This window comes from Taudactylus pleione, unplaced genomic scaffold (assembly GCF_031769625.1).
Source record: "Taudactylus pleione unplaced genomic scaffold, aTauple2 ptg000065l, whole genome shotgun sequence".
Classification (NCBI taxonomy): Eukaryota; Metazoa; Chordata; class Amphibia; order Anura; family Myobatrachidae; genus Taudactylus; species Taudactylus pleione.
The window spans coordinates 9,194,766-9,214,844 of NW_028284467.1; the positions used below are offsets into that span (position 1 = coordinate 9,194,766).

Below are 20,079 nucleotides of genomic sequence, written 5' to 3' on the forward strand. Positions count from 1 at the left end.
CCTGTGGTGGTCTCATCACATGCAGGGGTCCCTGGACAGTTGATGGTACCCCAGTGTATCCTGTTTTCACCCCCCCAGGTCTCGCAGGAGCCTGTGTATGTGAATTTATTGTCCAAATGGTATAGCACCTGATGGACGTTTTACAGGGGGAGTCACCACTTCAGCCTTCTAAACGGCCTTTCGGGTCTCAGACGGGTAAAGGCATGACGTCTGATAACTGTGACATTATTGACTTTTTCAGACACGAGCCCCTTAGTGCAAAGGAGGCGTAGTCTGGGTCTAAAGTCTATATACCTGGCCTTATACGGGCAGTCCGTGCGGCTTTGGTTATTACATATCCCCCGTGGCTAAATCCAAATATGCCTTCTTTAAGGATAAGGGTGTTGCCACTGTAATTCCTCTATCTGGTCAGGTGGATCATTTAGAGGAGGCGTGGAAAATCTGGGTAAGCGGTTCCAGCCTCAAAAACGGTTGACTTTTTGCATACCCCTTTGCGGATAATTACATTTCCGAATGGGAGTTACCTTTACGGGTAGATTCTCATGTTACACGTCTAGTGAGGAGTGCTACGTTGCCCATGCCCTCCAGGTCCTCTTTGAAGGAGGTTCCAGATTGCAAGGTGCAAATATATCTAAAATCCAATATTCCCTTGCTGGAGGGGCTTCCAGGCCGGCTATGGCCGTGTGCTGGGGGGCCAGAGCCATGGAGCGCTGAGTAGGTAACTGGATCTCTGCACACTGACTCTCCAGCAGAGCAGGTGGTTAGTGGCAAATTCACAGAGACTTTGCCACGTTCATAATGAGACGGTCTTACATATAGCCTACTCCTTTCCAGAATCTCCTCGGCAGCAGTAGCGGCTTGCCGCTCCCTGTGGTTGCGCTCTTGGAAAGCGGATGCAGATTCCATTTGGAATGCTTTGCCTTTTACGGGACAAGTCCTGTTTGGCCCTCATCTGGACGCAATTGTGGCCCCGCAGGCAGCAGCTACGTCTGCGTGTCTGCCATCAGCTACAGTCCCATCAGGGTCTGGGGCTTTGTCTTTTCGGCCCGGTGAGGCTAGGGTAAGTCTAAAATACAGCTTTCCAAGACAGTCAGTAGCCAGGAAATCTGCTCAGCCATGAGAACAGGCTTGGAGTACAAGACGTCCTACTCCCAAGTTGGACTATAAGCCTTCAGTCTCACGGGACGGGCCTCCTCTCGGGAGATCCCAGAGTTGGAGGCCGGCTTCTCCAGTTCGCCCAGTGCTGGTGTCTGACCACCACGGACACTGGGGTAAGATAAGTATTTTCTTGAGGTTATGTCCTCTCCTCCCGGTAAAAGCCTCCCAGACGGTTTTTCGTTACAGGTCTTCTGTCAATTCAGGACAAGGCCCTGTAATATTTGAGGGTGTTACACTCTATGCTCCAGGCAGGAGTTATAGTACCTATTCCATTGCCCCAAAGGGGAACGAGGTATTACTCCATCCTCTTTCTGGTACAGACACTCAAGGGGTCTTACCAGGGCATTCTCAACCTTGAATCCTTCAACAAATTCTTAAGGGTTCCTCGGTTCGGGAGGGGGACCCTGCATTCCATCATTCAATGGAGCCTGGGAATTTTGTGGTGTCGTTGGATGTATTCAGGGTGACTACCTGAATATCCCTCTTTTCTTAGCACACCAGTATTTTCCTCAGGTTTGCAGTGGTCGATAAGCATTTCCAGTTTCTGACATTGCCCCTTGGTCTGGCCTCCGCGCCTCACGGTTTACCAGGGTCATGGCAGTTATGGCAGCCCACCTGCGGATGCAGGGGGTCCGTTTGTTACCTATCCGGGCGACCGCCTGTTGTTACCACGGTCTCCCGAGATACTTCAGTGCCATATGCAACGGACAATATCTGTGTTGCTATGTTAGGGCTGACTGATAAACTGGAAATGGTCCTCTCTGATTCTTCACAGAGGATGATCCATATCCCAACATCGGAGGATCTTTGTGATTGAGGAAAAGATCTCTGCATTACAGGCAAAGGTACGCAGTTGCCTGCAGAGTCGCCGAGTGTCTATTCACTTGGCATTGTGGTTCCTGGGTTCCAGGGTGTCGCTGTTCGACATGGTGGAGAGTACCCAGCTTCACTCTAAACCTCTGAAAAACTTGATCCTCTCCGGATGGGATGGGTTGCCCCATAGGATAAAGTCAATAGGCTTTCCCCGGAGGTTTGTCTCTCTCTGGCCTGGTGGCTGCGGAAAGCTCACCTAAACAAGGGGCACCCCCTTTGGGATTGCGGACAGGGTCCTTCTGACGACGGACGCCAGTATCCGTGGCTGGGAAGCAGTGATGGGTCCACTCTTGTTCCAGGGCAGGTGGACACCAGTAGTTTTTGCGCTTCCCATAAACATCTGAGAACTCTGAGCAGTATTCAAGGTTCTCCAGCATGCAGGATAGGTCCTCCACGGAAATACCGTGCAGGTACAGTCTGACAACGCCATCATGATGGCTTATGTAAACCACCTAGGAGGTTCCCGAAGTCAGGTGACACTAACAGTGGTGTCCCGAATTCTGGCTTGGGTGGAAGGCTATATCCCTGCCGTCATTGGCAGTGTTCATTCAGGAATCCTCAGATGCAGGCTTTCTCAGCCCTCAAGACGTGCATTCAGGGAAATGTCCTCTTTATCAGGAGGTGTTCAATCTTCTGGTGAACAAGTGGAGCCTTTCAGAGATGAGACTCTTCTGATAGACGTAGGTAGGTCCAGTGGACCTTCCAAGTTGTGTACCTCGTCCCTCCGTTATCCCTTCTTCCTCCAGTAATAGCAAGAAGGAGGCACGCTCCTGCTGATGGCTCCAGCGTGGGCCAGATGGCACTATTACTCAGATCATCGGAGCCTCTCAGTTAACACTCCGAAGCTGTTGCCTCTACGCCCGGACCTGTTGTCTCAGGATCCTGGCTGATACCCAGACCTGGGTTGTCTGTCCTTGACGGTGTGGCGATGGAGACTGCCCTCTTAAGGTCTAGGAGTTTTTTTCCAGCTCTATAGTTAACAGGGGCTCTGTCCATGCTAAGAGCTCGGAAGCTTTTATCTGCAAGAATTTACCATTGGGTATGGTATACTTTCTTTCAGTTGTGTCGCCCTAGAGGCTAGGCTCCTCTGGTATTCCGGATAGCCAGAGGTTGGCTTTCCTACAGGTGGGCTTAGATAACGGTCTTCGCCTTGCTTACCTGAAGGTGCAGGTTTCTGCCCTGTTAGTATGGTTTCAGTGTAGGATTGCTACTCTTCCTGTTGTCCGCACTTTTGTGCAGGGTGTAAGTTATATTCAGCATCCCTTTGTTCCACCTGTGGCTCCTTGGGATTTGGCTGTGGTCCTTAGGGCTCTCTGAGGACCGCCATTTGATCCACGGGGCTCAGTGGATTTCAAATGGCTTACGGATAGGACTGTGTTCCTTCTGGCTCTTAATTTGGCCAGTAGGATCTCAGAATGGGAGGTTCTGTCATGTAGACCTCCCTTTTTCTCATCTTTCCTAGGAACAGGGCAGTGCTTCGCACTTGCCCTGGCTTTTTACCTACGGGGGTGTCTAATTTCCACATTAATGAGGAAATTATAGTACCGGCCTTTACTTCACCAGTCCTGTCTGCTGGTGAGGCCTATTTGGCTGTGGTACGGGTTTTAAGAATTTAAGTTGACCGTACCAGTCCATTTAGGAAATCAGACTCTCGGTTTTGTCCTTTCTGGTTTCCATAAAAAGGGTTGGCCTGCCACTACGCTCATCCTCTATTAAAGCTCTTCCACTAGGTCTGTGGGTCCTTCGTGGGCAGCTCGATGTGGCGCCTCAGCGGTGATTGGCAGCCACGTGGTCATCTGTCCATATTTTTGTAAGGTATTATGCTTTTGATACCTTCGCCTCTCAGGATGCTTCCTTCGGGCGGCGGATTCTCCTTTCTGCACAGGAGCGTCCCCACCCTTAAAGGATACTGCTTTGGGACATCCCCAAGGTATCCTGTGGATACCCTATGGACCCTGAAGTAGAAAATATGAGATATGGTAACAACTTACCCTTGTTATCTCTATTTCTACGAAGTGCATAGGGTTCCACAGGACTCACGCCCTGTCGCACCTGTACTGCAGATGGGCTTTGTTCTGGTCACCGGTTTCTCCGTCTCCTTCTAGTGAGAATGTGATTCTTGTGTGTTCCAGACTGTCTTCTCTCTCTTTTTATGCTCCTGCTCCGGCCTATGGCTTGTTACGAAACTGAGTGGCCTGAGGCTCGGGGGCGGGGTATAGGAGAGGGACCCCAGTGCATCCTGGGAGGCTGAAAAGTTAACTCTGTGGTGCCTGGATGTCTGCCGCCATCGCCTATACCCCAAGGTATCCTGTGGAACCCTATGGACTTCGTTGAAATAGAGATAACAAGGGAAAGTTCTTACCATATCTCATATTTTTCCACATTTTATGTTACAGCTTTATTCCAAAATGGAATAAATTCATTTTTGTCCTCAAAATTCTACACACAATACCCCATAAGGACAACGTGTAAAATGTTTTTCTTTGAGATTTTTGCAAATTTAATTAAATAAACAAACAAAACTAAAATCACATGTACATAAGTATTCACATATCTGAAAATGGCTGTGCACCGAAGCTATCCATCCAACCTGATGGAGCTTGAGAGGTGCTGCAAAGAGGTTTGGGTGAAACTGCCCAAAGATAGGTGTGCCAAGCTTGTGGCATCATATTCAAAAAGACTTGAGGCTGTAATTGCTGCCAAAGGTGCATCAATAAAGTATTGAGCAAAGGTTGTGAATACTTATGTACATGTGATTTTCTTTGCTTTTTTTTATTTTTTTAATTAAATTTGTAAAAATCTCAAACTTTTTACACGTTGTCGTTATGGGGTATTGTGTGTAGAATTTTGAGGACAAAAATGAATTTATTCCATTTTGGAATAAGGCTGGAACATAACAAAATGTGGAAAAAGTGAAACGCTGTGACTGCTTTCCGGATACACTGTAAGTACTCCATCACACTGTCCCTTTCCAGCCCATATGCAAAATGTAGAAAAATAGATCTACTGTATTGTGTAGCCAGGGGCGGGGCTACGATGATGCGATTCAGCGTGAATCGCGTCATCTGCACCCCCAGTACCAGCCACTTAAACAGAGGGCGAGCCGGGGTCTGCGGGCCGGTTGCGCCGGCCCGGGAGACTTGCCCGCTCTTTCGGGGGTCGGGAGCAACACCCGATTTTCGGGAGGGTAGGCAAGTATGGATCTACCTAATAATTAAAACCACTTAACTAACGAGAGACAGAGAGAGAGCGAGACAGAGAGCGAGACAGAGAGCGAGACAGAGAGCGAGACAGAGAGCGAGACAGACAGACAGACACACACATTGACACATTATTTTTTTGAGCTGTCCTGTGTAAAGTGCACTTGGGAGGGGTAAAAGATGCCCCATTGAAGCCCTTTTTGTAGAGAAAAACAATCTAAATCCCATCTGTAACCTCAGCCACTACTGAATGCGCCTCAGCCACTGCACACGTGAGAGACACTACTGAATGCGCCTCAGCCACTGCACACGTGAGACACTACTGAATGCGCCTCAGCCACTGCACACGTGAGAGACACTACTGAATGCGCCTCAGCCACTGTACACGTGAGACACTACTGAATGCGCCTCAGCCACTGCACACGTGAGAGACACTACTGAATGCGCCTCAGCCACTGTACACGTGACCAGGGGTGTATCTACCCATTGGCCAGGAAGGCACTCGCCAGGGGCGCCGACCAAAGGGGGGGCGCCGTCCGGCAGTGCCACCATTAGCCAAGGGGTGGACAAGTCCCCCAGCCCCACACGTGTAGGGCAGACCACAGTGATAGCGGTCTTCCCTACACCGTTTTCAAATACCCACAGCCGCCAGCGGTGGCTGTGTGCTTGTAATTTCAGCCAGCTAATGAGAGCCAGACATACTCTCATTTGCTGCTGCGTCGTCCACGGAGGGAGCCGGCTGGAGCTCACTAATGAGCTCTGTGTGCCGACTCCCCACGCAGCATGTGATGGGAGAGACGTCATACGTCATGATGTCTCTCCCATGCAGGAGAAGAGCGGCCGGGACTCAGAGCAGACAGCGGCGGCCACATCAGGAGTGGGGATCAGGTAAGTTGATTTTTTTTTTCTTCTTTGTGTGTGTAAGCCTGGCACTACAGGGGGGCACTGAAATAGGGTGTGGCAGCTACTGGGGGCACTTTATGGGGGGGTGCCTATTACCGGGGGGCACTATATAGGAGTGGCCACTACTGGGGGCAATTTATGGGGGTGGCCACTACTGTGGGCAATTTAGGGGGTGGCCACTACTGGGAGCACTGTATAGGGGTGGCCACTACTGTGGGCAATTTAGGGGGTGGCCACTACTGGGGGCACTATATAGGGGGGCTACTACTATGGTCACTGTATAGGGGGGCTACTACTGGGGGCAATGCAGCATAGGGGGGATTACTACTGGGGGATTACTATTTGGGGAACTGCATAGGGGGGTGAGGGGTGCCAGTCCATTACATTGCCAGGGGCGCTTGGATCACTAGATACACCCCTGCACGTGAAAGACACCATTGAATGCGCCTCAGCCACTGTACACGTGAAAGACACTATTGAATGCGCCTCAGCCACTGTACACGTGAAAGACACTATTGAATGCGCCTCAGCCACTGTACACGTGAAAGACACTATTGAATGCGCCTCAGCCACTGTACACGTGAAAGACACTATTGAATGCGCCTCAGCCACTGTACACGTGAAAGACACTATTGAATGCGCCTCAGCCACTGTAAACATGAAAGACACTATTGAATGCGCCTCAGCCACTGTACACGTGAGACACTACTGAATGCGCCTCAGCCACTGTACACGTGAGAGACACTACTGAATGCGCCTCAGCCACTGTACACGTGAGAGACACTACTGAATGCGCCTCAGCCACCCCTACAATCTCCTTTAAACAATCTTCTGCTATAAAGAAAATCTGTATATTTTGTGCAGGTGCGCAACGATAGGGGCATTCCTTATTGCAGCCATTTTCACCTACAAAGCATGTGCGTGTTGCTTAAACTCAGACGCACTCCTACAAAGTCAAATGGCATTTACATTGCAGGAAGGGTGTGTTTTGTTGTTTTTTTTTTCTTTCACAATTGGCTATTATTTTATGACTCTGAATCATTGGAGGAACCCATAGCACCTGAAGGGGACACGTGTGGAGAACATATCAACTCCACACTGATAGTTTATGACATAAGACTTAATTCTCCCGTGTGGTGAGGCAGCACTACTGACCACTGCACCACTAGGTCACATAAACTTGACATAAGGAGCAAAGGAGGACACTGTATTGTTGCCGGGGTGGTGTCAGGACAGCAGGATGGAAAGTATTAATCTGCCTGATAAGAGTAGCTGGAGTTGTGGCTTCAGGCCAGCCTGCATGTGACACCAGGAGCTAGTTAGTATGTAGTGATTTTACTCTCCCACTAAGGACATAAATGGTCCTAATAATCAATGTTATGTGTTACTATGCTTTACATATTAAATATACCCTGGGCTTAGCCACTACATTAGGAGCTTGCCGGCTTCCTGTGGCCATTTGCATGATACAGAAATATTAAAATATTTTAGATAATGTTTTCCTATGTGCTGGGGACTTTATATCTGTAAACCCATTACAGGACACTGCAGCCATCTTTAGATAGCCAAAATATAGCCAACACTATCTTACCCTCACTTGCCCCATCAAATGTGAATAAGGTTTGTTAAGTTGTAGGAACTTTTACACACATTTTTATGTCTTTTTTTATATTTTTTTTTATACACGACAACTTTTAGTTGTACATTTACAGTATTCTGTGAAACTTCTGCGAGGAAAAGTAAGGCAGAAACATGTCTAACACGAGAGTCACACAGGAGAAAAGCAAGTCTTCTGTAATAAATGCAGAATATACAACTGCTCTGAACTCTGGTCTCTATGACAATAGGTAAGACTATAATCTTTCCTGATCTCCATAAAGAATATGCCTGCAGCCATAAAGCTTTGTGTAAAATCATACACCATATAAACTGCATGCTATACATATACACAAATATCTGCAACCTGCATCTCTATCAAGCACCTGGCGGTCAACCCTTGGCTATGCGTAATGCGCGTCTCATCTGTCCTTCAGAGGGTTCATTTTTATTTTCCCAATCTCACATCATTCCCAGTAGCATAGTTTTAATTCTAGACTCAAACCATCAATTACATAGCAAATAGGAGTCACAGTCAGACATTGGCAATAGGGTCCAGGAATGCACTACGTCCTATGAGGAACCAGACACTAACCTGTTGGTTTATTATCATTCATTCTTGTTTTCTCTTAATTGATGCTCTCACTATGCCAACTTACAACTGGGCTAAGTACCAAAGGCTGGAAAGAATAGTTCTTATGTATGCATCAGAGCTGTTTTATATATCAGATAACAAAGGGAACGACAAAAAGTACTGTATGGAGTTTCTGGGGGCCTCAGGGGCAGACTAATTACAATCCCTGTCAAATAATCAATTAGCTACATTCAATTAACAAACCGGTGAACAATTAAACATATGCAGACTAGATGGGCCAAGTGGTTCTTATCTGTTGTCAAATTCTGTTTCTATATACAAAAATAGACATAATTTGTTTGTACTACACCATAATGACAAATACATATAGTTATAGATTTATAAAGGGAAATTCATATAAAGTGTACATTAGTAATAACAAAAAATAACCAAAACAAATATACAAATGAACTAATAGTTGCTGCTAATCAATCAATAAAAAGTGATCGTGTGTGTGTGTGCGTGTGTGTGCGTGTGTGTGTGTGTGTGGATTGAGAGTAAGCACAGCGTCCTCAGATGTTAGAGGGATCCGTGTATTTATTCAGATCTGGAATTGCCTTCAACTGTTGAGTTGTATGGTTGCCCCAAATTGTATCACATGCTACATTTACTATTTTTCTTCAATCTATTAAAGTCAGCAAATAGGGAGTGAGGGAGTGTGCATTATACCATTCAGAAACGGAAAAGGCCCAATAAATTGGACTGAAACGTTGAATCTATAACTTTAGACTGCTTGATGCATTGTCCAGAGTGCAGCCGCATCTAAACAGTATAACTGTGTACATAGCCTGTATAAACGGAAACATTTCCTGGAGTGCTACATCTAAAAAATAGCTCTTCAGACAAGTCTACACTATATACTCAGGTAATTGAAAGGTCTCACCAGTCTTGTATAAAGCAGATTAAATATGAATTTATTCATCATAAGAGTCGAGGTCTAGATCGACAGAGGGACTTTTTTTCAAGGCATCTTTTTTTTTTTTGTTTGTATTTGTACTAAAAGATGGATTTCTTGAAAACTGTCTTTAAAAATTATTAAACGAAATATAGCACAGTCCTGGCGCAAATAGTAGTTTAAGATTTCTATGTGTGGATCATAAAAGGTGCTAAATGGAAATAAATCATACTGTAGGTTTATTTCAAATAGAGAAAAATATTTTTGACACACAAATAAAATGAAACAAAACATGAAATTCTACAATTGTAGCAGTTCAGATGCTGTAATGCTATAATATTGCACTGGTATTTCTATTGCACTGTCCCAATGTCTTAAATCAAATGCATGCATTGCATTGGAGTTATTGTTAAAAAAAAAAAAAATAGTTCCTTTTTCTGTAAAAAATCAATCAATCCAAAGTTCTGGTCTCTGAACAGAGGCCCTGATTCAGAGCCGGATGCTCTGACAGAGCGCTCGCTCTGAATCAGGGTCGGGCTATTTTTTTTTTTTTTCAGAGCGGCCTCCTGGCCGCTCGCATAGCTGTAGGTGACCACCCACAACTATAGCGAGCGGCCAGGAAGATGGTCGCGATGGTCAAGACCGTTGCACCATCAGGCTTGCAACGAGACCCTTGTGGTAGGGTCTCGTTGCCGCAAGCCGTAGAGAGATTTCGTCTCTAACAGTGCCGAAATCTCTCCCACTGACATCACTCGTGATGTCAGTGGTGCCAGCCCCAAACTGAGGCGTTCACATGGGAACGCCTCCGTTTGGGCAGCCACTCCCCCGGCCCGCCCACCAAAGGGGGCGTGCTGTCACTCAACATTGACAGCACGCCCCCTTTGTTACAAGACCCGGAGCGATGGATTACCCGCAGCTATCCGGGTCTCGTGCATGCGCTCTGGGCCACCATCGACCCGGTTGCGAGCGCTCAACGCTTGCGACCGGGTCTGAATCAGGCCCAGAGTGTAAAAAATAATGTAGATAACAGCGCTGTGTTGTTTACCTCTCCATTAAGCGGATGGTGAAGGGAAGGAGCCAGGTGAAGTTACTACAGAGAGGGAGGTCGTTAAAGAAACCTTTTAGGGAACATCAGATACTTGCTTATGGGGAGTTCTGTCCGAATTATTGTGAAGAGCCCAGGGAAGAATAAGTTGTTGGATAATATTGCAGTGAGATTCCAAGGAAGAAAAGAAAAAGAAAAGTGTTGAAATGTAGTTGCTAATTTTCCTGATTGGACAGCGCTCATGAACTCTTCCGAGTTTTCTTTTAGGTTCAACACAACGCTGTTATCTGCATTATTTTTTACACTCTGTACAGAGACCGGAACTTTGAATTGTTTTTTTTTACCTTAAGTCAAGCGTACACTTAACTTAAGACATTGGGACAGTGCAATATTGGGACAGTGCAATATTATATCATAAAGCATCTGAACTGCTACATTTGTAGAATTGCATGTTTTGTTTCAATTTATGTGTCAAAAATATTTTTCTCTATTTTAAATAAACATATGTTTTATATACTGTACATTTAGCAACTTTTATGATCCACACATAGTATAAGATTTCTAACTACTATTTGCACCAGGACTGTGCTATATTTCGTTAAAGTTTTCCCACTTTATGAAAGATAATTTAATTATCAATCCGCTATGGGCAGCATTTAGATGTTATTTACTCTAAAGCTAGAAAGAACTAACTGAATTGCACAGGTGAGAACATCATCCAATTTTAAAAATTAAGTTATGTAATAAACCAGATATCAGGCACGTCCAGTAGCTTATCTAATGCCATAGCTATCAATGCGATTGCTATGGGGTCTTTCATTAAAGAGGGACCATGATTATATCTGAACTGAGTGGTATTGCTAGTCTTGTACACGGGTTTGGTATAAAAGATAGACGGGAATTAGATAGACAATGTTTAGATAGGCAATAGGTCGACAGGGACAAAAGGTTGACACAGGAAAGGTCGACTTAGATGAAGGTTGACAGGTACAGAAAGTCGACACAAAAAATGGTCAACACCTGTTTTTTTTTTCCCTCTAACTCTAATCTTCACCCTAACCCTTCCCTGGTGCCTAACCCTAGCCCTCAGCTACGTGCCTAAGACTAACAAAAAAATAATAAAAAAGTCGAACATTTTTGTGTCGACTTTGTCCTCGTCTACCTATTGCCTGTCTAACATCTGTTTACTATCTAGACATTGTCCAATGTTAATGTCCAATGCTGGACATTATGCACAATGTTAAAATACCTCTGATAACAACTTTATTTAATATAAAATAAAATCTTCTCTTATTGCTTCTTGAGCCCATAACCCTCCCCCCCCCCCCCCCCCAAATTAGAAAAAAAAAAACCCTGAGCCATAACCTGGAAAAAAAACAGACAAAGCCAGTCACTACAGACTACCATCTCAAAATGATCAAAGTGAGGATTCTATGAAATTACACTTCATAGCTTCAAAATCACAAATGGCCTCCCCGTTATAGTGGAAACCGCCGGGCTGTCCAGTTAGAGAATTTGAGGAGTGGGTCGCTGCCAATTTAGTAATGGGCATGCATGCACCACCATACCACGGTTATTGGGCAAGTAAGGCTTTTACCTTATGAAATGTTACTCTAGAAGTTAGGTGTGGGATTGGGAAAATGAAAATAAAATGAAGTGGAAGACCGCTTCTATATGAGGAAAACAAAGGATTGGGAAAGCTGGGCAGGGTACAGGGGCAGAACTATGGGAGACAATTTAGGCGCCGGGCGCCAGCACTAAAGGTGCACCTCTTTCATTGCCCACAATATATTCACCCCACTTAAGGTTATTTTATATTAGTGTTTTGTACATATGTAATAGATATTCAACATATTTATTTGCCTTTTTTTTTTTTTTTTTTTTTTTTAGGGGGGGTAACCAAATTATAACCTGCGTCCGGGATGAACTTGCGCCACTGGTTGGGTATGGGATGCCGGCAGTCGGGATCCCAGCTGTCAGAATCCCAACACCGGCATCCCGACAGGGCTAGCATACCGACACATGTTGTTCAGTATGCTAACCCTCCCCCTCTCCCTACTCTAACCGTCCCTCTTTGGTGCCTAACCCTGACTTCCAACTTAGTGCCTGAACCTAACCTCCACCTCCCCGCACCCTAAACCTAACCCTCCCCCTTAGTGCCTAACCATAATCCTCCCCCTTGTGCCTAACCCCTAAATCTAACCCTCCCCCCACCCCGCTACTTACCTTCGTTATCCCGGAGGTTGGGATGCCGGCATCCGGACTGTAAAAGGCGTTAGGATTCTGGTGCTGGTAATATCAGCCCCGGCATCACGGCTGCCGGGATATTGACTGTATCCCGGGAAATCCAGATGTGTATAATTTTGCTGGCAGTTAGGAAATATCTTTGATTATCAGACACATTGTTTGTTTTTTCTCTTATAGGGATCGCCGGCTTCCTGGCAGTGGTAGGTTACGGGATTTACAGGCTGCGTAGCCGTGGGGACCAAAAGCTGTCCGTGCATCTCATTCACATGAGAGTTGGTGCCCAAGGATTCGTTGTGGGTGCTTTGACCTTTGGTAGGTTAAATAAATAATAGCCCAACCCCCATAATCTGTCCTTTTTTTTTATAAATGACATGAAATTCAGAGATGGTCATTTAAGTATATGTTGTTTGATGTCAAGTATATTACTGAACTACACAAGTTTTCAAATGACTACGAAGGGAACTGGGTTCTCTTTTATAGAATACAGAGGCCAGGTGCTATTGTAACATATACATTTCACCCACAGGATCATCTTCTACAAATATACCTTAAACTATTCATTATTAAGTATATGTAGACATAACTTTAGTTTATCCTGGGCAATGGTGTTTAATAATATGATTGTCTCAGCAGAGTCCAACCCCTTGAGACCTGGATGATAGCGTTAAATAAGTGGGGGGTGGGGATCCAACAGTTCTGAATATGCATGTAATAGATCAGCAGCTTATCAGAACTGTTAGATAAAATGGTTTGATCAGGGGGAAATGTAACAAATGCCATTAAATATCAATGATCATTCTAAAGAATTAAACCAAAATTCCTGAAATCCAACGTAAGAAACTGATAAACTCGTACAGAAAAGGATTACTTCCTGTTATTGTGCTGTTAGGTGCTGCTGTTTAGTGTTGGATTATTTGTTTGTTATCTAAATCACAATAAAGTAAAATTATGTTATGTGTTATTTGTCACATAAGGTTAGATTTATGAATGTTAGGACTTTGTGAGGACTAAATTGTTAATTATAGGCTGAAATGTAAAAAGACATACTGGAAATAGGGTTTTCTACATTTTTCTCTTGACGGTATGTTAGGTTTAGTGATCATTTAGAAGTGGGCTGGTTTGCACTGTAAGGGATGGATTTAATTAGCTGCTATAATTAAAAGCAGGCTAATGTAGTGACTGGGGCTATTCCCGTGACAGCTTGCTATAAGCCCGCAGGCTGCACTTAACGCGGATTTCTGTTTGAGTCTGAGGGAGGCTTGAACAGAAATCCGCATTAAGTGCCCTTATCGCGAGTGCCGCAAACTCATTAACCCATAGCTCCAAGCACTTATCCCAGAATTTATAGGTTAACGCGCATTAGCTGTGGACTTACCGCACAAGGACTTATAACTGAATAGCACTGGACATAAAAGTACGAGGCTACTATCTCTTTTCCTTGCGCTGTAATTTTCGCGGATAATTGAATCTGGCCCTGTATGTACAGTACATGGCAAAATATGTGTAAATAAAAATGCATTTACATAAATATTATTTCGTCTGTTGCATCTCAAGATACATCCAGCTCAAAAACAGCAGCATTTGTGCCAGATGTATGTCCATGATAGTGTAGACATGAATATTTTTTGGACATTTACTAATAATTACCAAAATTTAATTTTCAATTAAAAATATAATTAAATACAAACTAAATTAAATATAAACATCATCTGTATTTTACATAAAAAAAAAATCAAATGGGAAACTTTCCTGCATAAGTGTAAATAGGCCGACACAACTTTTTTTGGGGGGGTTAGGTACGGGATCCCGGTGGCCAAAATCCCGGCGCTAGCATCCCGACAGGGTTAGGATACAGACACCTGTTGGTAGGTATCCTAACCCTTCTCCTCTCCCTCCCCCTAAACCCACTACTTACCTTTGGGATGCCAGCAGTCGGTATGTCGGCGTCGGGATTCCCGTGCCGGTATTCTAAGCAATGGCATCCCACTTGCCAGGATTATAACCACATCCCTTTATTTAGTATCAGCTGGAGTGGTCAGGACGCAATCAACCAATCCTAAAGAGGTTGCAAGTGCTGCTGATAGTCATTATCTACATTGTATATCTCAGCACTCCAGTACCTGCAAGAAATATGCCTCCCTCAGAGGTGTATCTGTGTATGTGTCCATGTATACATGTGTTAAATGAACACGTCCTTGCTGTACTCTGCCTACGCTAGCCCACCCCCCGAGCCACCTCTCCACTCCACATAATACACAAAGGACTATATACAGATGTTGTATGCATGTCTGGTGTGCAGTAATGCAAATCTAATGCACAATAAATGCATTTGTCCAACTCTAAATAAGCCCCTTCATGTATAGGGATTGTATGTAGTCAGTCAGTTGTATATGAATGCTTCTTTTTTCATGATTTAGGTGTATTGTACTCCATGTACAAGGAGTACTTCAAGCCCCAGCATAATGACACATCTGACAAGTGAGGAGCGCAGTGAGCGGATACGCCCTGAAACACAAACGTCTGCTTAGACCTGTCTGGAAACTGACTTCATGGGCACTGGACAAGCTTATTAGTATTGTTTTACAACTTGTTTTATCCTTTGTTAATTTAACTATAATTGTAACAAGCACATAGGCAGTTCATAGATTTTCAGGAAACCATTATAACAGTAAAAAGTCTGTTTTTGTAGTTGTTTCACTGTTCTTCATAAATAACCAAACACTGCTATAATATCATAATCACTGGTTCTCCTGAGTGTGTGGAGCTGGGGCATAACTGGCAATCTCCATGTACCCATAGGCCCCCTTTCCTGATGCACATCTACTTACCCATAGAGGCTCATACTATGCACAGGGCCCGAGCAAGCAGGGGGCTCTTCAGTGTCTGGACACATTTTGGGTCCCATACCAGCAGCAGTTGGTAGTTACGTCCATGGTGTGGAGTGAAAATGGGACCCCTGTATCACTAGGGTAATTATACTGCACAACACAGGTTACTGATTGAAGCACGTGCATGTTCACTATAATCGATTCAATATAATACGCCAATAGACAGTGCCAGATTAAAATACGAATGGACCTACATCTAAATGGCTTATTCGCACCATTCATTCCTATGGAGGCGCGGTCATGTTCGCAGTGTGTCTTGCATTATTTGAGGTGCGAATTGCCGCGCAACTGGCAACACATCTGGGCATATCTGTACCCATTATATCTGTTTTTTAATTATGTCTGAACATTAATGCCCTGCATGATAATTCTGTCTTCTTGCTGTTAGAGTTCAGTCTTTATTCACTGTAATCGCTGTTAGTGGGCATGCATGGGACTGTGCCTGCCACTGTAATCGCTGTTAGTGAGCATGCATGGGACTGTGCCTGCCACTGTAACCGCTGTTAGTGAGCATGCATGGGACTGTGCCTGCCACTGTAATCGCTGTTAGTGAGCATGCATGGGACTGTGCCTGCCACTGTAACCGCTGTTAGTGAGCATGCATGGGACTGTGCCTGCCACTGTAACCGCTGTTAGTGAGCATGCATGGGACTGTGCCTGCCACTGTAACCGCTGTTAGTGAGCATGCATGGGACTGTGCCTGCCACTGTAATCGCTGTTAGTGAGCATGCATGGGACTGTGCCTGCCACTGTAACCGCTGTTAGTGAGCATGCATGGGACTGTGCCTGCCACTGTAACCGCTGTTAGTGAGCATGCATGGGACTGTGCCTGCCACTGTAACCGCTGTTAGTGAGCATGCAGGGGACTGTGCCTGCCACTGTAACCGCTGTTAGTGAGCATGCACGGGACTGTGCCTGCCACTGTAACCGCTGTTAGTGAGCATGCACGGGACTGTGCCTGCCACTGTAACCGCTGTTAGTGAGCATGCACGGGACTGTGCCTGCCACTGTAATCGCTGTTAGTGAGCATGCATGGGACTGTGCCTGCCACTGTAACCGCTGTTAGTGAGCATGCATGGGACTGTGCCTGCCACTGTAATCGCTGTTAGTGAGCATGCATGGGACTGTGCCTGCCACTGTAACCGCTGTTAGTGAGCATGCATGGGACTGTGCCTGCCACTGTAACCGCTGTTAGTGAGCATGCATGGGACTGTGCCTGCCACTGTAATCGCTGTTAGTGAGCATGCATGGGACTGTGCCTGCCACTGTAATCGCTGTTATTGAGCATGCATGGGACTGTGATGACATCAGTTTGGCTGACTAGTATACATACATGCATTATGTACTTGTATTAGGGATGGCTGTAGGAAGGGCGCCATCGAATAGTTGCAGCGATGCTGCCACTGAAGCATGCCTTTTTAATGGTATGTAACCATTGATGGTATACTAATGCACATGTGCAATGGACAGCTGTAATTTGTGCATACACAAAGGTCCTCTGCTATGGACACACAGTTTCTCCTTGCAAAAGTCACATCAGCCATCATAAAGAAGCATGTGATGGTGGCACCCAATCCCAGTATTGAATGGCAAAGCATCTCCACCACATTGGGAACGTCGCTGGTTGCCAACCTTCTAATCTAAGATGGCCCTCCCTAGCTTGTATCAGTAATATGGAGAATTTTTTTTTTAAAAGTAGGTTTATTTTAGAAGAACAATACAAAAATAGGTGGCATTGCTTTTTCAATTGATCCACCTGTTTTTCTCTAATAACCAACACTGCAAAAATTAATTGTAATCCCACTCCTAACAACCAGCCAGGCGCGTATTAAGAGAGGAGGAGGCCCATGTGCATTCCCCTTCCGGCGCCTGGCAGCAGACTGACGGCTGACCGCAGCAGCAGTAGACTCTGGGCAGTAGTCTGTGCCCAGCGTCTACAGAGTCTGGGACAGCGGGAAAATGGCGGCCGCCATTTTCACAGCGATTTCCTCAACGCTGGTAAAATGGCTTTGTGCAGGGCAGAGACACCCGACATGGGACCTCGGAGAGGTAAGTATTAGATAATATGGGTGCAGGGTGTGCAGTGTGGGCCTCCCAGGGGTCCGTGTGCACTCCCTGCACTCATTATAGATACGTCCTTGTAGCCAGCACATTACATTATTTCACTTACCAATATGTGTAATGTAACTTGTTCACTTCTTTCTACTTATTCCTAGAAAGTGAGTAAATCTTTTATTTATTTAATTTTTTTGCCCTATTCTTATAGGCTTAATTTGTACATGGAACTGTAGTTAAAACTGCTCCCTTATGCAAACGTAACAAGAAAAACACTGAAGTGCGAATGAGAATCCAGTAAAGGAACATTTTACATCTAATTTTTGGGTGGATGAATTACCTGCCGATATGGGGAAGGAGTGGAATTTTCTCCCCATGTGTTAAATAACAATGGCGCTATTCTCCCCTGTCATTATCGGCGCTGCTATCTACAAGATAGCAGCACCGATGTGCTGGCACTGACCGTTCTGACAACTGCAGCTATCGATTTCCACAGCTGCAGCAGTCGTTGCCCTATCACCACAGCAGGGACAGCACTATCACAGCTGCAGCAGTCGTTGCCCTATCACCACAGCAGGGACTGCACTATCACTGCTGCGCAGCTGTCGGCTCCGGGCTGCACGCGAGATCACGTGATGCTTGGGAGATCCCGCGCATGTCCAGTGGAGCTGGCCGGGAAGGTGGACACAGCGCATCAGCACTGTTTATACATCTCGTCTGTAGTACTTTCTGCTTCGCCTTGGTAAAGATGCGTGCTGCTATAATCTCCCCCTTTATCTCATAATAAAATAAATGCTGCAAACAATGCCACAGGAGCCCCAAACTCTGGTGACAGATTTCTGGTTACCCTGAGGAGCAGTGAGAGAAATCTCCCAACATAAAGTCGTTCCGATGCCCTTGGGTATAGTTGCCAACATTTTTAAAATGTCCTCCGGGATATAACAGAGGGTAGGCACAGGGGGCACAGTTTGGTGGGTTATGATTATGACACACATAGTGAAACATTTCACCATGCCCCCCGAATCACCCACATCTCTGGGCACGTGAGCAGATCCGGGAGGCTGGCCTGCTTTCTTGGGAATCTGCCGGACATTCTAAAAAAGTAGTCATATAATCAATGGGGCCAAGCAACAGAATGCAACAGCCTTCCCAGTCTCACATCAATGACATGGTCACATTTCAATGTGCCTTACACAAAATACGTAAAAATAAAAACAATGAAAAGCTTTTAATCCGTTTCTATTTTAAGTGCATATTGCCAAGTTCTGGAACCAGCTCCAGCACTAGTCTTTTCAGATGGAATCAAGAAACCAAATTTAGTCACAGCACTTATTTCAAAAGTTTTCTATGATAAAATATACATTACAGTATAGGAAAAGCACACACAAAGCTCAGACCAGTCCCAGCCACTTACATCGCTTACTTTCAATATAACGCCATCTGTTTATGCCAGCTGACTTATGTTATAGCACATTAGTGGCTTTAGCCAGCTCATGTCTGTGCTGCTTTCATGTGTGCTAAATAGAAAATGTATAATAGTTGTAAAACGTTAATTTTGTGCTGTGACCTGCACTGTAAAAGCAGAACATTTGTCTTTGGGATAGTTCAGTTGTTGGCCGACTACTTTCCCATCTTTCTGTCCCTGGAGTTGCAGCTTCCGGTTTATTTTATAGTCGGATAATATATGTATTCCAACTGTAACTCCACATCCTACATTTTATAAATATGTTGTGTTTGTTTTTACGAATGTCCAAGGAGCTGCCATATCAGAGTTAATGTCCACTTTGACACCCTGCACGTGTGTAGGATTTACTCTGTGTTGTATCAATGTGTGGAGCCTATAGAGCAAGAGACTCTTAGAAGCCGTACTTCCTGTATGTGAGTTCTGATGCACTGTACGTAGAATCTCTGCAATGTATCAGGCACGCAGAGTTTAATAAACTGAACTAGGTGAGGTTCAGATGTCTAGTAGCTATATCAGCAGGAAACAAACTATTTCTAAAATAAAATGTCATAATTTAATAATAAATTGTTACCTGTTTTATTTCTGTTTAAATACATGCTGTGCTTCCCAGCTATTTCCAAATCTGTAATGTCCCAATGCTTGTCCGATTCACAGAGGCATAACCAGTTTTACTTGCCCCTTGTGAGCGTGCCTCCAATAGAAACATCATTTTGTGTTGCCCACCAGGTTCTGACTGTTACAGCCAAGATTATAGTCACATGCACCAACTGCAGAATTAAGTGACAAATAATCATTGGAAATATGGTGGTTTGTCCTGGAGAAAAGATTGCAGTCTCTTCTATCTCAGTCCTTCCAGCTAATGATTATTGTACATTGCCTAATTGTACAAGTAATCAAATAGAATTCAGAATTAATGGTCTCCATTGATCCAAACAGAAGAGGCACATTTAAATGATTGTTTTTTCTTTTTTTTGGTCTTCGGGGTTGGGACGAGAGCCAAACAGCTGAGAATACTGGCCAAGATGAGACTTCGTTACACGCCTTGACAACTTCCGGTGCCACCGGAAGATGACCGGCACAGACATAGGCTAATCATCCTTGTGGAGTGTGGTTCACACAA

At 44.9% G+C, this 20,079-nt stretch overlaps 1 protein-coding gene across 1 annotated transcript in view; it reads left to right on the top strand.

Moving 5' to 3' along the window:
* Positions 1-19,523, top strand: part of HIGD1C (HIG1 hypoxia inducible domain family member 1C) — a 33,565-nt gene extending 14,042 nt beyond the window's left edge. The window contains exons 3-4 of the mRNA XM_088465932.1: positions 12,729-12,863; positions 14,969-19,523. Coding sequence (XP_088322058.1) covers positions 12,729-12,863; positions 14,969-15,033 — 200 coding nt within the window. The 3' untranslated portion in view covers positions 15,034-19,523. The remainder of the gene's footprint in view (positions 1-12,728; positions 12,864-14,968) is intronic.
* The last annotated feature ends 556 nt before the right edge of the window (positions 19,524-20,079 follow it).